The sequence below is a fragment of the Rana temporaria genome, chromosome 9 (genome assembly GCF_905171775.1).
Source record: "Rana temporaria chromosome 9, aRanTem1.1, whole genome shotgun sequence".
In the NCBI taxonomy this organism is placed as follows: domain Eukaryota; kingdom Metazoa; phylum Chordata; class Amphibia; order Anura; family Ranidae; genus Rana; species Rana temporaria.
Genome location: NC_053497.1, coordinates 5,900,556 through 5,917,964, shown reverse-complemented (window position 1 = coordinate 5,917,964; position 17,409 = coordinate 5,900,556). Strand labels below are relative to the sequence as shown.

General features: G+C 48.7%; 1 protein-coding gene across 1 annotated transcript in view; it reads left to right on the top strand.

Annotated features, from left to right (window-relative positions):
- The first annotated feature begins 13,418 nt into the window (after positions 1–13,418).
- NOX1 (NADPH oxidase 1) overlaps positions 13,419–17,409 on the top strand; it is a 74,443-nt gene continuing 70,452 nt past the window's right edge. Inside the window, exon 1 of the mRNA XM_040322720.1 lies at positions 13,419–13,721. Coding sequence (XP_040178654.1) covers positions 13,677–13,721 — 45 coding nt within the window. The 5' untranslated portion in view covers positions 13,419–13,676. The remainder of the gene's footprint in view (positions 13,722–17,409) is intronic.

The window sequence follows — 17,409 nt, the reverse complement described above, 5'->3', positions numbered from 1 at the left end:
ACCCCCCCCATCACAGATTGAACAACCCCCTCCCTACAATTACAGACCCCCCATCGCAGACTGACCCCCCCCCCCATCACAATCCTCTCAATAGTAAACCCCTGTCCTGTCCTGCACAGCACAACACTCCCCGTCCCCACAGAAAACCTACCTTATTCACACAGGACATGGAGCGTGGCCGCTCTGGACAATGGGCGGGACCTTTCCCATTAAAAGCGAGTGATTTGTTGCTGGGACCGACCCGCTGCCTAGCAACCAATCACCCATTTTTTAACTTAAAAAGTCCCGCCCATTGTCCAGCGCGGTCGTGATTCATGTTTGTGTGAATAAGGCAGACAGGCAGTGTGGGGAGGGGGGAGTGCAGAGAGACGGCACAGACCTGCTGCGCCTGCCATGCTGTGTATATAGCGGCATCGGCAGGCGGGCGAGCCGGCCACAGAGACACACAGGCGAGGCTGCGGTCCGGGTAGAATGGCCACTGGGGCCGGAACCGTACCGCGGTCCGCCATTTAGTGATGCCCGCTCTAGGGTGTTGGAATAAAAAATATATAATGTTTGGGGGTTCCAATTGGAAGGAGATGGCAGTGAAAAATTACACATTAGAACTGCTGTTTTACTTGTAATGCCAACGGCCACCACCAGATGTCGCCAGGTCACAGAAGGAAGCTTGAGACTTCACAAGGCTGTCGTGGGCCCACCGCAATCACGCGGCAGGGGAGGTGGGGGCGCACGGAGACATGGGATCCTGTGCCGCTGTGCGCCCCCGCCGTGGCCGGTAATTGAGGCCGCGGCCTTGTAGGCCGCAAAGCTGCGGCCTCAATTACCGGCGGGCGCCAGGTCACAATTTCTTATCGCAATTGCGACCTGGATTTTGTCAAGCCCTGTGTTACTCAATGAGAGCCGTCTTAATGTACACTACTGAAGTCGCTCCGACTTCAGGAAAGGTTCCTGTACGACTTCAAGGTGATGTCTAGGCGACTTGTACTCATCGATTTCAATGGAAGTCGTCTCCAAAGTCAGATCCCCTGTCTTAACTGAAGCAACTTTCCGGGAAGAGAAACAATTATTTTAAGGCAAACCCCTCCCTCCCACAGAGCTGATTGTTGTTTGATTGGCCACAGCCAAAGTCGCCTGTCCTGGAGACGACTTGAAGTCGCGCTGATGTCACCTCGCAAAGTCGCGCACAAAGTCGTGTTGCCCCTGTGTGAACCGGCTCTAAAGGTTAAAAAAAATAAAAATAACAAACATGTCATACTTACCTCCACTATGCTGTTCGTTTTGCACAGAGTGGCCCCCGAACACCATCTTCTGGGGTTCCTCGGCGGCTGTCTCGGCTCCTCCCCGCATCAGATAACCCCCTCTGGGGGAAGCGCTCTCCCAAGGGGGTTACCTTGCGGGCGAGCTCCTGAGTCCTGCATTTGCGTCCATAGACATGAATGCCGGACTCGGCCCCGGCACCCGTGTCATTGGATTTGATTGACAGCAGCGGGAGTCAATGGCTGCGCTGCTGTCAATCTATCCAATGAAGAAACGAGAAGCCCGGCCCGAGATCCAGCCTGTTCTCGACGTGGGATTTTCGAGGGCTCATGTAAGTAAAACGGGGGGGGGGGGGGGAGTGGAATTTGTCCAGGGAGGGGGGAATCTGGAATTTAGGGAGAGGATTTGTTCTTGCAGTGGAAATTTGAGGGGTAGAGGATTTGTACTAGGAGGGGTTTTGGGGGTTTCTGCTAGGATGGGGAAGTGGAATTTGTCCAGGGAGGGGGGAATCTGGAGTTTGGGGAGAGGATTTGTTCTCGAAGGGGAAATTTTGAGGGGTAGAGGATTTGTACTAGGAAGGGGGGGCTTTTTGGGGGGTATTTGTGCTGGAGGCATACTGTGAGAGAGAATGTGAGGTGGGGGGGGATGGCGGGGGCGGGGCAAAGATTTGTGCTGGGAGGGGGAATTTCAGCAGGGGTGGAATTTGTACTGGTAGGAGGGGGAATTTCTGCTTAGATGCAATGCAATGCAATTTTTTTTCTTTTTTTGGGGGGGGGGGGGGGCACCATGGGCATTTTGCTGATAGAGAATGCTCGTACATCTTGGGGTGGGCGCAATTTGACATGTTCGCCCTGGGCTCTAGATGACCTTCTCCCAGCACTGCCTCAGTGACCACAACACGTGAAATGAGTGTAACTGGGGTCACTAGGGCAGAAAAGTTAAACCCAGAATGAGGTTCTACAGTATCTTCAGTCTAATCTTGCTGTTTTTGTAACATCTATAGCAGGGGTGGCAAACACAAGGCCCGCGGGCCGAATGCGGCTCGCCAGATCTTGCCATGTGGCCCGCGCAACGGGCCATCCATTGCCACTAGTGGTGCAACGGATCATGACCGATCCGTGATCCGCGGAGCGCACCGCTGCCTCGGCCTAACTCCGGAACGGTCGGCCATCTTGGTACACCCGGCTCCTATGATGGACGTCCCGGAGATCCAATCCCGGGACCGCGGGACGTGTGACGTCCATCATACGCACCGCAGACTCAAGAAGGCGGCAATTACAAGCCTCCACTGTAAAGAAAGATCCCGGTGCGATAGGGAGAAGAATATGACAACACACCGGCTCGGGCGGGCGGCTCTCCTCTCCTCCCCTCCTTTCTGGCTGGCTGCCGTGACACATGATGGGTGTATGTCAGGTAGGTCCATGTTACATGTATGTCAGGTAGGTGAAGTCATTGTGTATGTCAGGTAGGTCCATGTATGTCAGGTAGGTGAGGTCAGTGTATGTCAGGTAGGTCCATGTATGTCAGGTAGGTGAAGTCCTTGTGTATGTCAAGTAGGTCCATGTATGTCAGGTAGCCCATCCCATCCTATCCCACCCAACCATACCTCACTCCACCTCCACCCCATGCCATCCAACTCCACCCCCCATCCCATGCCATCCTACGGCGCACACCCCATCCACCCCTATCCCGACCCCATCCCACCCCAGGGAGGATGGAAGGAGAGTGGAGGGTGCAGAGGTCAGATATTGCACATGGTCCATAGCATACTCCTGTATCTTGCATTTCGTACGCAGCAAACTCCTGAACCCTGCGCTCCATAAAACCAGTAATATACAAATGCAGTGACAATTATTTATGATAATAGTGGACACGTAGTCTTACAGATACAACTGGCCCTTTGAGGGCAACCATACTGCTAATGCGGCCCCCGATGAATTTGAGTTTGCCACCCCTGATCTATAATGTTTCTCCATTTTTTTTTTTGTCAGACTGACCCTGAGACGGGAAGCAAAAGGAAATGCTCCCAATGTCATGTACCTTGGTGAGGGGAGCCTGGGATGATGGTGGTGGCCTCTCCTACTGCTCCAGTCCAAGCCCCCCCTGAGTAGGAGGACAAGGAGTGCAGGAACCAGTGTTAGTGGATAGTGATGTTACTGATGTCATTGGAACTCAGAGGCACAGTTGGGACTGGAGGTACGGTGCTGCGTCCGGGTTAAAGGAGTACAGAAACCTGGGCACAAGTGCCAAATACCTGACTGTCCGGGGCATTCCCACACGGGTGGCAACCCTAGGCACAGTCACAAAGCTGGTAGATGTCAGAGCAGATGTGGGTCACCGATGAAAAGAGGTCAGGAACAGGCCAAGTTTAGTAACAACCAAGCAAGACAGTACGAATATGGCAGGCAGAAATGCTCAAGAACAGGCTGGGTCAGCAAATGGCAGGCGTCAAAATACAAGAATGGCAGGCAAGGAATCCTAGTTTGTGAACAACCCTTGGGCAATACAGGAGCAGATATATAGACACGTGAACCATAGAGGAGTTGGGGAACAAGGGTAGTCATCTTACTGTCTGTTCCCTGAACTAACCTACTCCATCTATAGGATTCCAAGTCGTCCTACTGTCTGCTCCTTTAACCAACCGACTCCATCTATAGGTTTCCAGTCCTCCACCTGTATGCCTTCAACCAACCGACTCCATCTATAGGTTTCCAGTCCTCCACCTGTATGCCTTCAACCAACCGACTCCATCTATAGGTTTCCAGTCCTCCACCTGTATGCCTTCAACCAACCGACTCCATCTATAGGTTTGATGTGATATGGGGGGGACTCTAAAGTATAGGGAGGACTTTGATGTGATGGGGGGGCCACCAACATGTAGGGGTGACCCTAACATCAAGGGGAAATCTGATGGGTTTACTCCATCTACAGCTGTCAATGACATGGACATCCCAGGCGGCATTTTCCAGGATCTTGCTCATGTGCAGAAAAGCCAAGGGGGACTTCTGGAGAGACTCATGGCATGACCGCACGTGCATGGTGTCTGTGTACACAGGGCTGTCTTAATGAGAGGGCACACCTGGGCACTGCATGGGGGGGGCGCCCTGCACTTTCCCCAAAGCAGCTGGACCTTGAGCCCACGCTGCCCGAAATTGGGGGCCCCATGATGGTACTGAGAGTGATAGATACACAGGGGAGGCAGTCTGCCTCCTACCTTTTTGATGTCTGCTTACCTGCACTGTCATCATTGTAGGGGCCCCAGAGCATTACTTTGCCCAGGGGCCCATGATCCTATTAAGACGGCCCCGTGTGTACATCATTCTCATGCAAGCAAGGGTTATGGGTATGAATCTTAGAAAAAAAAAGTGCTAACTAATTTTCATTTTCTTTTTTTTTCTTTGCGGTAGAGCTGCACGATTCTGGGGAAAAAATGAGAATCGCGATTCCTTTGCTTAGAATAAAGATCACGATTCTCAAAAAAAACTCTCAGTTCTCCCTATGTCACCATGCTGCACCACCCACAGCCAGATCTACATTTTTAAAATGGTTAATTAAAAAAAGAAAAATCTATATCCGTTAAACTCAACAAGAAAAAAATAGGATTTTTGTACTCACCATAAAATCCATTTCTCTGAGTTCATAGACGGACACAGCCTTCATTGACATTAGGGTTATGCTTCTTCCTACCAGGAGAACTCTCCTGGTAGGAAGAAGCATAACCCTAATGTCAATGAAGGCTGTGTCCGTCTATGAACGGAAGAGAAATGCCTGCCATCGGGCATCGGATAAATGGTGGTGTGCACTCAATCACTTCAGTGTTTCCCGGCCGAGAAACGTGGTACCGCCCACGCCCAGGCATCCACCATGGCGCATCACGCTCTCTGTTGACTGACGTCGGTTCTGGTTGCTGAGGTCAGTTCCGGTATCGGCGCCATTTGCGTTCCACGCTGGTTCCGACGGCTTCTCCTCCGGTCCACGCTACATACCAGGGAGGCATAAAATATTAAGGTAATCTAGGCTGGAGATCACGGGGGGGGAATGGTGAATCGAGATCACGATTATTATACGATTAATCGCGCAGCTCTAATTGTAGGTGGGATTTCACCAGGTAGAGGACCTTAAGAAAGGGGGTGAAGGTCCACTTTTAAGTAGTTAAAGGGGACTACAAATCTAGCAGTACATAAATAATAGACATGACCTCTACAAGTATGTAGGCTTAGTCACTGAGCACTACAACCAGCAACAATATAATTAGTAAATAACGACCACGCGTGAAATAATTTCATTAGCTGATCTTCTGTTCTAGAAATGGAAAGAGCGAATACTCCTCTGTTTAAATCTTACTGCATAGCGCCATTTATTGGTTTTACATAAGAAATCCAGATTTTTTTTTTAATTGCATTTGCAGTAAACAAAATGGCGGCATCTGTGGAACTAAAAAAAAAAAAAATTTACAAATCCAAAGTTTTTTTTTTTTTGGGGGGTGGAAGAGACTTTGCATTTTTCTTCTGCCAGCAACTCTTCTTTGTTCTATTGATTTTTCTGTGTGTGTTCACTGCCTGTGACCATAGCGCCCAACTGTCCCAAATTTCAAGGGACTGTCCCTGATTTGGAGCAAAAAAAAAAGCACTTGTGGGTTTAACCAATCTTGTTTTTTTTTGTACAATTCTCCTTTAAGGGGGCGTGGCAATGGGTGTGTCCTATACCTGCATACTTTTGCTGATCGGTGTCCCTCATTCCCATCTCAGAAAGTTGGGAGGTTAGCCTGTGACCCATGTACAGCATACACGCCATTCACAGCAATTCCCTACATTTGGTTCCAAAAGCGGGACGATGCTGCTATATCATGTCCTCAGTCTCTCCCCTCCTTCACTCTCCTAAGTATTATTTTCACCATTCCCAAGGGATCAGGGTTGGAGGAGCAATGGATTATGGGTATTGTTGCACCCATGGGAATACCCTATCATAGAAAATCCAATCAGGCATTACATTGTGAGGAAACCATTAAAATAACTGTCCCTCTTACACCAAAGGCCACCCATTATGCCAGAGCCCCCCCCCCCCCCCACCATCACATCAAAGGTCCCCCATTACATCAGATTTCCCCTTGATGTTAGGGTCACCCCTACATGTTGGTGGCCCCCATCACATTAAAGTCCTCCCTATACTTTCCCCCTAATCACATCAGAAGGCCCCAAAGTCATCTTCACATTAGAGGTCCCCATAATGTCAGAGGTCCCCAATCGCATTAGCATCCTCCCTTTTATATAAAAGCCCCCTTTACATCAAAGGCCACCAATCACACCAGATGTCCCCCATCATGTCAGAGGCCCTCATTACTTTAGAGCCCAGATTACATCAAAGGCCACCTATCACATCAGAGGTCCTCCATCTTGTCAAAGGCCACCCATGACATACTTTAGAGGTCCTCCCTGTCATGTAAGAGGCCCCCCCCCAATACTTTCCGAGCCCCCTTTACATCAAAGGCCACTCATGACACCCGAGCCCCCTTTACATCAAAGGCCACCCATCACATCAGAAGTCCTCCCCGTCATGTTAGAGGGAGGTCCCCCCACAATACATTCTTAGCCCCCTTTACATCAAAGGCCACCCATGACGTCAGAGCCCCCTTTACATCAAAGGCCACCCATCACATCAGAGGTCCCCCCTTTACATCAAAGGCCACCCATCTCATCAGAAGTCTCTCTTACACCAAAGGCCACCCATTATGCCAGAGCCCCCCCCCCCCCGTATCACATCAAAGGTCCCCCATCATGTCAGAGGTCCCCCATTACATCAGATTTCCCCTTGATGTTAGGGTCACCCCTACATGTTGGTGGCCCCCATCACATTAAAGTCCTCCCTATACTTCAGAGTCCCCCTAATCACATCAGAAGGCCCCAAAGTCATCTTCCCATTAGAGGTCCCCATCATGTCAGAGGTCCCCAATCGCATTAGCATCCTCCCTTTTTTTATAAAAGCCCCCTTTACATCAAGGGCCAACAATCACACCAGAGGTTCCCCATCATGTCAGAGGCCCCCCATTACTTTAGAGCCCCGATTACATCAAAGGACGCCCATTTCATCAGAGGTCCTCCATCACGTCAAAGGTCACCCATCACATCAGAGGTCCTCCATCACGTCAAAGGTCCCCCATCACATCAGAGGTCCTCCCTGTCATGTAAGAGGCCCCCCCTCAATACATTCTGAGCGCCCTTTACATCAAAGGCTACCCATGACATCTGAGCCCCCTTTACATCAAAGGCCACCCATCACATCGGAGGTCCTCCCCGCAATGTAAGAGGTCCCCCCCATTACATTCAGAGCCCCCTTTACATCAAAGGCCACCCATGACATCAGAGGTCCTCCCCGTCATGTAAGAGGTCCCCCCCAATACATTCAGAGCCCCCTTTACATCAGAGGCCACCCATGACATCTAAGCCCCCTTTACATCAAAGGCCACCCATCATATTAGAGGTCCTCCCCAATACATTCAGAGCCCCCTTTACATCAGAGGCCACCCATCACATCCAAGCCCCCTTTACATCAAAGACCACCCATCACATTAGAGCCCCCTTTACATCAAAGGCCACCCATCACATCAGAGCCCCCTTTACATCAAAGGCCACCCATCACATCAGAGGTCCTCCCCGTCATGTAAGAGGCCCCCCCCCCCCAATACATTCAGAGCCCCCTTAACATCAAAGGCCACCCATCACATCAGAGCCCCCTTTACATCAAAGGCCACCAATCACATCAGAGGTCCCCCATCATGTCAGAGGCCCCCCATTACATCAGAGCCCCCTTAACATCAAAGGCCACCCATCACATCAGAGGCCCCCCTCATGTCAGAGGTCCCCCCAACACATTCAGAGCCCCCCCTTTACATCGAAGGCCACCCATCACATCAGAGGCCCCCCTCATGTCAGAGGTTACCCCAATACATTTGGAGCCCCCCCTTAACATCAAAGACCACCCATCACATCAGAGGTTCCCTCAATACATTCAGAGCCCCCCTTTACATCAAAGACCACCCATCATGTCAGAGGTCCCCCCCAACAAATCAGGTTCCCCATTCATGTTGGGTCACCCCCTCCATGTTGGAGGCCCCCATCACATCAAAGTCCTCCCTAATACATAAGCAGCCCGCCCCTTCTCTTCTGTGTGACATAAAACAATTGCAGCAGCCACCATGTTATTCTCCAGGGCCCCTGCTACAATTTTATAGCACAGAATGGCAATTTAACAAATTTACAAAAATAAATTAAAAAATTGCCCCGGTAGACAAGTGGTTACAGGAGATTGTACAGTCTATGGGCAGCTTTAGGCTGGTAATGCCAGCTCCATTACAGTGTATGTATTATATCTGGGCTTTCAGCTTTCGCATAAACAGTGAGATCTTGGTTTGCCATTGGATGCAATCAAATCTCATATTCATAATAGAGCCTCTATTTTTAGAATGTGATTTATGTCTATATTTTAATTTGTTATTTTAATTCTGTATATAGGTGACAAGGGAAATCCCATTTTTCAGTAACTGGAGGGGGAACGACTGAGCGGGCACCACCAGTCCTGGGTGCTGTGTTGAGGATGGGGGCTCTGCCGAGTTGGTCGCTCATCCCGTATCCTACTGATGAGAGTGACTGCAGTGTCGCTCCTGTCAGAAGGAGCAGCGGCGGGTAGCTGCTGCTGGAGGGAGGATTCGGCTTTCTCCTCCCTCCAGCCTGCATTGGGTGGAAAAGAGGCGGCGCTGAGACGGAGAACCGTCCTCAGTCCTCAGTCTCAGCGCAGTGCTGCTGAGGAAAAAGGGCAGACGGGGGAGATTTACTAAAACTGGTGCACAGAGAATCTGGTGCAGCTGTGCCTAGCACCAGATACTGGGGTAGATTCAGGTGCGTGCGCTTCTTCTTACAGCGGCACAGCGTATCGTATTTACGCTACGCCGCCGTAACTTACAGGAGCAAGTGCAGTATTCACAAAGCACTTGCTCCGTAAGTTGCGGCGGCGTAGCGTAAATGGGGCCGGCGTAAGCGCGCGTAATTCATATGTGGAAGGGGGGCGTGTTTTTTTTTGTAAATGTATGATGACCTGACGTAATTGACGTTTTTTACGGACGGCGCATGCGCCGTCCGTGTACATATCCCAGTGTGCATTGCTTCCAAGTATGGCGCAACAACGTATTGGTTTTGACGTGAACGTAAATTACGTCCAGCCCTATTCGCGAACGACTTACCCAAACGACGTAAAAAATTCAAATTTCGAAGCGAGAACGACGTCCATACTTAACATTGGCTGCGCCTCCTAATAGCAGGAACAACCTTACGCCGAAAAAGCCTAACGTAAACGATGTAAATAAATTGCGCCGGGCGTACGTACGTTTGTGAATCGGCGTATGTAGGTAATTAGCATATTCTACGCCGACAACAACAGAAGCACCCCTAGCGGCCAGCGTCAGAATGCACCCTAAGATACGACGGCGTAAGAGACTTATGCCAGTCGTATCTTAGGCTAAAGTCGGCGTATCTAGCTTTCTGAATACAGAAAGTAGATACGCCGGCGCAGATTTGAATTTACGCAGCTTATCTATGGATACGCCGGTGTAAATTCTCTCTGAATCCAGGCCACTGTATATAGGCATGGGCGTCCGCTGATTTTTTTTTAGAGGGGGGCGCTTCGGCAGCGGTGATACACAGTCGCATTTAACCCTTTCTTAAAACACTAACGGGGGTTAAAAGCACCCCGCTAGTAGCCGAATAGCTCAGCTAAAACCATGGTAAAGCACCACTTTTTAGTGGCGCTTTACCAATAACGCAGCAGCTGTGTGAAATAATTCAGCTTCACTCCATGCCCATTTAAATATAGCCTAGAGAATGTACAGAACCCCCTTCAGCACAGACCCCTCCATTCAGTACAGATGAACCCCCCTTCAGCACAGACCCCCCCATTCTGCACAGACCCCTCCATTCAGCGCAGATGGACCCCCCTTCAGCACAGCCCCCCCCCATTCCACACACACCCCTCCATTCAGCACAGACCCCCCTTCAGCACAGACGGACCCTCCTCCCCCATCCCATTCAGTACCGCAGATCAGCCATCAGCATGGCACAGGCACAGCAGGTTCCCTTCCCTCTGCTCGCTGTGCCTGTGTGACCCCGCGTCACCCCGCGGCCGCTAGACTCTTCAACACCTTCTCGATTTTCCAGGGGAGGTCCATTGCCCCCCCTTGCCCTATGGAGCGGATGCCCATGTATATAGGTGACAAGGAAAATCCCATTTTCCAGTAACTGTGGGTGTTTTACACTCTCATTAGGAACCTGTTCTCCCAGTGTGACTCTATAGGAGGACCAACCCTTGAAATGTCAGGCGGTTGCAACACTTTTTGGGTAGGAAGAGCAAATAGGATACATTGTGTACATTGCTGCCAAAACAAAGTGTCAATAAAAATTGAAACACATATAACAATTGTAATCTTCTGGTCAATAAAACTAAAATAAATACAATCGCAAACCAAACCAGCTCCCTTCCACATCGAAACCACGTCCAGTTTTAAGTTGTTGTTTTCCGATGAGGACGGGAGTTGGTTTCACTTTAGTGTTAAAGGCTTAAATCATTGATTCAAAAATGATAAGTACTGCATTTGGCCACTAGATGGAGATGATGATCTAGGAAATTCCTACGAAACTTCACTCCATCTAGAGGACAAATGTGGTATTTTCCATTTTAAAGCAATGATTTACTTTCTCACAGCAAGGAAAGTAACCCTATTTACATTATTTATTTATTTTTGCCCTATGGGTGTACTTTCACTAGGCTATGCAAATTCTTTATAAATCAACCCCTTGGTATAATGGTGCTCGTTAGATTAAAATCTAATTAAATACTAGATAATATAATGTAATTTTCTTTTAATGTTCTTAAATTCTTATTTTTTGCTGTCAGTTTTCCCACTTGTAGACCCCTCAATTCATTGCCTCCCCAAACGTCCTGAACTACTGTTCCCCGATCTCCCCGGTAATGAATGAATCGAGAAGCGATAATGATTTGAATGAGAGTGACTGCAGTGTCGCTCCTATCAGAAGGAGCAGGGGCCGATAGCTGCTGCTGGAGGGAGGATTCGGCTTTCTCCTCCCTCCAGCCTGCATGGGGTGGAAAAGAGCCGGCGCTGAGACAGAGAACAGTCCTGAGTCCTCAGTCTCAGCGCGCCTCTGCTAAGGAAAGAGGGCAGACGGAGGGTTAGGATTTACTAAAACTGGTGCACAGAGAATCTGGTGCAGCTGTGCCTAGTAGGCAATCAGCTTTCAGGTTTTATTGTCAAAGCTTAATTGAACAAGCTGAAGTTAGAAGCTGATTGGCTATCATGCACAGCTGCACCAGATTCTATGTGCTCCAGTTTTAGTAAATCTCCCCTAATGGGTCCTCCCCCACCATCATGTCACATGGCTGGAGAGAGAAAGGACATGCTGTAAGTACCAATCTCCCAGTACAAGGGGGAACGAGGAGGGGAAACAACTTTGGAGCATGGAGACACCTGATGTGGGGGACACTTGGTTTACCTTCCAACATGACAATGACCCAAAGCACACAGCAACAATGAGCACACAGTGGTTGGGGGAGAAGGCGGGGAATGTCCACCAATGAGCACACAGTGGTTTGAGAAGAAGGCAGGGAATGTCCACCAATGAGCACACAGTGGTTGGAGGAGAAGGCGGGGAATGTCCACCAATGAGCACACAGTGGTTGGAGGAGAAAGCGGGGAATGTCAACCAATGAGCACACAGTGATTGGAGGAGAAGGCAGGAATGTCCACCAATGAGCACACAGTGATTGGAGGAGAAGGCAGGGAATGTCCACCAATGAGCACACAGTGATTGGAGGAGAAGGCGGGGAATGTCCACCAATGAGCACACAGTGATTGAAGGAGAAGGCGGGGAATGTCCATCAATGAGCACACAGTGGTTGAAGGAGAAGGTGGGGAATGTCCACCAATGAGCACACAGTGGTTGAAGGAGAAGGTGGGGAATGCCCACCAATGAGCACACAGTGGTTGAAGGAGAAGGCGGGGAATGTCCACCAATGAGCACACAGTGGTTGAAGGAGAAGGTGGAGAATGTCCACCAATGAGCACACAGTGGTTGAAGGAGAAGGTGGGGAATGTCCACCAATGAGCACACAGTGGTTGGAGGAGAAGGAGAGGAATGCCCACCAATGAGCACACAGTGGTTGAAGGAGAAGGCGGGGAATGTCCACCAATGAGCACACAGTGGTTGGAGGAGAAGGCGGGAATGTCCACCAATGAGCACACAGTGATTGAAGGAGAAGGTGGGGAATGTCCACCAATGAGCACACAGTGGTTGGAGGAGAAGGCGGGAATGTCCACCAATGAGCACACAGTGATTGGAGGAGAAGGCGGGAATGTCCACCAATGAGCACACAGTGGTTGGAGGAGAAGGCGGGGAATGTCCACCAATGAGCACACAGTGGTTGGAGGAGAAAGCAGGAAATGCCCACCAATGTGCACACAGTGATTGGAGGAGAAGGCGGGAATGTCCACCAATGTGCACACAGTGGTTGAAGGAGAAGGCGGGGAATGTCCTTGCATGGCCTAGTGGGAGCCCAGACTTAAACCCCAATGAAAATCTGTGGAATGACTTGAAGACTGCAGTCCATAAACAGTCACCGACAAATGTAACTAAACTTGAGCCGTTCTGCAAAGAGGAGCGAGCAAATATTTCAAAGTCTAGATGTGCGAAGTTAGTAGAGACAAATCCCAACAGACTAAAGGCTGGAATTACAGCAAAATGTGGTTCAACAAAATACTGACACAAGGGGGGCGATCCTTTTTCCAACTCTGTAATTCTGTCTCTGATTTTCTTTTTCCAATTTTTTTTTTCTGACATGTTGTTATATCTTTCACTTGGATGTTACAGCTGGATAAAACAAAAACTGTGCCTGCCTTCAATTTCAGGCTGCAAAGCAACAAAATTTGATTTTTTTCAAAGGGGGGGGGGGGTGTTTGATTATTTTCTATACATTGAATCTAGGTCAAGAGTCATCATTTGTAAATGTAAATTCAGGACCTATTTCCTGTAGAGTATTGCCGGGACTTTACCTGTTGGAGAAAGAAGGAGTGACTAAGAGATGCAGCGTGCTTACAATGTGGTTCTACACTCGGTGTCCACAAGACGAGGGAAGGGCCAACCTTTGGAAATATCGTGTTGCATCACTTTGGAGTAACAGACTCGGTGATAAATACCTGCAGACTTCCTCCACAGCCATACTGGGACTTTACCTGTCAATGTGGACTGGTGCAGAATCCGGATAGAAAGACTAGAAAGCAGCAGCTGATTGTAACATTTGGCTCTGCATAAAGAACAGAAAACGTCCCAAGAGAGCCGAAAGAAGAAGAAGAAGACGCCACAATGGGAAACTGGATCGTCAACCACTGGTTCTCTGCTGTAGTTCTGGTAAGAAATTATCTTCTTTTTTTTTTTTGTAACATTATAAAAGTGTATCTAAAGCCAAAGGTAAGGGTTGGGACCCCTGTCTGTTTTTTGCTTGCAAAAAAAATAATATATAGTTTATTTTATGTATCTTTTTATACCTTGAATTTTTATTTTTTGCACAGGACGGGTGAATTGATTTTATAAATACATGTGCAAGAGTTCAGACTTTAATGTTTTACTGAGATCATAGATGCAAAAATAAAAAATAAAGTTTATTTTATGTATTTTTTTTATACCTTGAATTTTTTTTTTTTTTTTTTTCTGCATCTATGATCTCACTAAAACATTAAAGTCTGAACTCTTGCAGATGTATTTATAAAATTATCAATTCACCCGTCCTGTGCAAATGAGGCAAATGACAAATATGTGTTCACTCTCTGCTGTAGTTCTGTTAAAAAATCATCTCTATTTTTTTTTTATCTACCGTATTTATCGGCGTATAACACGCACCCTAACTTTAAGAGGGAAGTTTCAGGAAAAAAACTTTCCACAGCCCCCTGCGTATAAGGCCCCATGCACACGAGACGCAGATGCAAACTCATCGAAACACACGTTTTCAAGCGCAAAAAACGGCATTTAAAACGCCCGTTTTGCCGCGAATTTTGCGGCGCTTTACCGCGTTTGCGTTTATAAGCGTTTAGTTAAGAAACATCATAAGACCCCCCTAAGCTCAAAAACAGTATTATTTAACCATTTCAGCCATTTTGTGAGACCAGAGTGAGTAGCAGCTGAGAGAGCAGCAGTGTACTTGTATTTAGCGTTGTACTTGCCACATCACCTGCCACAAGTTGTGAATTGTCCACTTGCCACGTCACCTGCCATGTCACCTGACCACGCCACCTGGTCACGCCGCCTGCCACAAGTTGTGGATTGTCCACTGGCCACGTCACCTGACCACGTCACCTGCCATGTCACCTGACCACGCCACCTGGCAACGCCACCTGGTCACGCCACCTGCCACAAGTTGTGGATTGTCCACTTGCCATGTCACCTGGCCACGTCACCTGCCACAAGTTGTGAATTGTCCACTTGCCACGTCACCTGCCATGTCACCTGGCCACGCCACCTGGCCATGCCACCTGCCACAAGTTGTGGATTGTCCACTGGCCACGTCACCTGCCACAAGTTGTGGATTGTCCACTTGCCATGTCACCTGGCCACGTCACCTGCCACAAGTTTTGGATTGTCCACTTGCCACGTCACCTGACCACGACACCTGCCACAAGTCGTGGATTGTCCACTTGCCACGTCACCTGCCACAAGTGGATTATCCACTTGCCAAATCACCTGCCACAAGTTGTGGATTGTCCACTTGCCATGTCACCTGACCACGTCACCTGCCACAAGTTGTGAATTGTCCACTTGCCACGTCACCTGCCATGTCACCTGGCCACGCCACCTGGCCACGCCACCTGCCACAAGTTGTGGATTGTCACCTGCCACAAGTTGTGGATTGTCCACTTGCCATGTCACCTGGCCACATCACCTGCTACAAGTTTTGGATTGTCCACTTGCCATGTCAACTGGCCACGTCACCTGGCCACGCCACTTGCCACATCACCTGGCCACGTCACCTGCCACAAGTTGTGGATTGTTCACTTGCCACATCACCTGGTCACGTTACTTGCCATGTCATCTGCCACAAGTTGTGGATTTCCACTTGCCACGTCACCAGGCCATGTCACCTGGCCACATCACCTGCCACAAGTTGTTGATTGTCCACTTGCCACATGACCTGGCCACGTCACCTGCCATGTCACCTGGCCATGTCACCTGCCACAAGTTGTGCATTGTCCACTGGCCACGTCACCTGGCCACGTCACCTGCCACGTCACCTGGCCATGTCACCTACCACAAGTTGTGGATTGTCCACTTGCCACGTCACCTGCCACAAGTTGTGGATTGTCCACAATGCAATGCAAGCAATTACAGGTTTTTTTATGTTTTTTTAATAGTTTTTCATCATGTGCCATAATTTTTGAGATTTCTAATGAAAAAAAATAGGTCACCTTTAAAACCGCCTATAAACGTGATTTGCCGCGTTTAGCTGCGTTTTTGCCGCGTTTTGCGTCTGAACCCATTGTTTGCTTCTGAAAAAACGAGCATAAACGCAACTGCCGAAAAACGCAGAAAAACGTGACTGTGTGCATGGACACATAGGATAACATTGAATGTGTTCAGGGGCAGTTGAAAAAGCTGTCCAAATGCCTCTGAACTCGCGTTTACCAGCGTCTCGTGTGCATGGGGCCTAACACACAGGCACAGTTTACCCTTTATTTTCAGGGTAAAAAAGTGAGTGTTATACACCAATAAATACAGTATGTCCAAAACTTGCAAAAGATGCCAAATGTATCTAAAGCCATTTTTTTATTTATTTTTTAGAGCCCATTCACACCTGAGCGTTTTCAGTTCGTAAAAATGCTTGGAAAACGCTCATCTCAAAAGCTCCAAACTGCCCAACAAGCGAAATCCCATTCATTTCAATGGCCCCTGTTGATATCTGAGCATTCCGTCGCCTGAAGCAAAAACGCCGGAAGCTCAAAAAAGTACACAAGCTTCTTTTTTGGCAGATTACAGGCATTTTTTTTTTTCAGATTTTTATATTGGTAACCTTTTTACCTGTACAAAAAAACGTGCAAAAAAGTCCTAAAAAAGTCTGAAAATGATACGCTCAGGTGTGAATGCAGCCTTAGGCCTCCTACACACGACCGGGTTTCTCGGCAAAAAAACAGCTTCTTGCCGAGATTCCCGTGCGTGTGTACGAGGCATTCAGGTTTCTCATCTGGAAATCTGGCCAGAATCTCGACGAGAAAAAAAGAGAACCTGCTTCACGTCTTCGTCAGAGGGCATCTCTGACAAAGACGTGATGACGAAACGTGTTAGAGCATGACCACGTGGGGCTCTTCTATACTGTCGGCAGCTTGTGACTCAACCCAGGCATCCTCGTAATTGGGATTACCAGGGAGCGAGTGGTGAGCGTACACATGCGGGCTGAACAGTACTACTTTATGATACCTAATGTGAGTTGTCTTTTTATGCACATTTTAACTATGGGGGGTGTTTGGAATTACATTTTTAAACAGGAATAAGCTATGTAGTTTCTTCCCACTCTTTTCATGTTTGATGGATAAATACGATTGAAGGGGCTTCCCGTACAAGAGGGGGGGGCTACATGCAAACAAAAGGGTTTGGAGATTCAAGGTGTTGCAGCCCCACCGAAATAAAGTGCATCACTTGGCTCTGAATGGAGCATATCAGAGAGGTTGGGATCCATAACGGTAAAACTCTAAATATGTCTGAAGACTTGAAGATCAAGAAGGAGCCGATCCATCACTGTCTTTCATTGAATTACGAGTTCCTGATCCGACCGGCGGCGGGGTATGAGCTCGGGTTCCTTTCAAAATGGGAATCGCACCTCGAAAACCAAATTGACTGACGCACAGAGAGAGAAGATTCTTCACTTTGCCCAGAAGTCCTCCATGGCTACTAAAATCCAAGAGACCGGCTACAAGATTTTGACTCGCTGGTACAAGGTCCCTGTCGCTCTGTTTTTACCCTCAGGTCCCCAGTACATGCTGCCGGTGTGGCAATGCGGAGGGAACAATGCTGCAAATCTTTTGGGATTATCCCAAACTTGGACCCTTTTGTC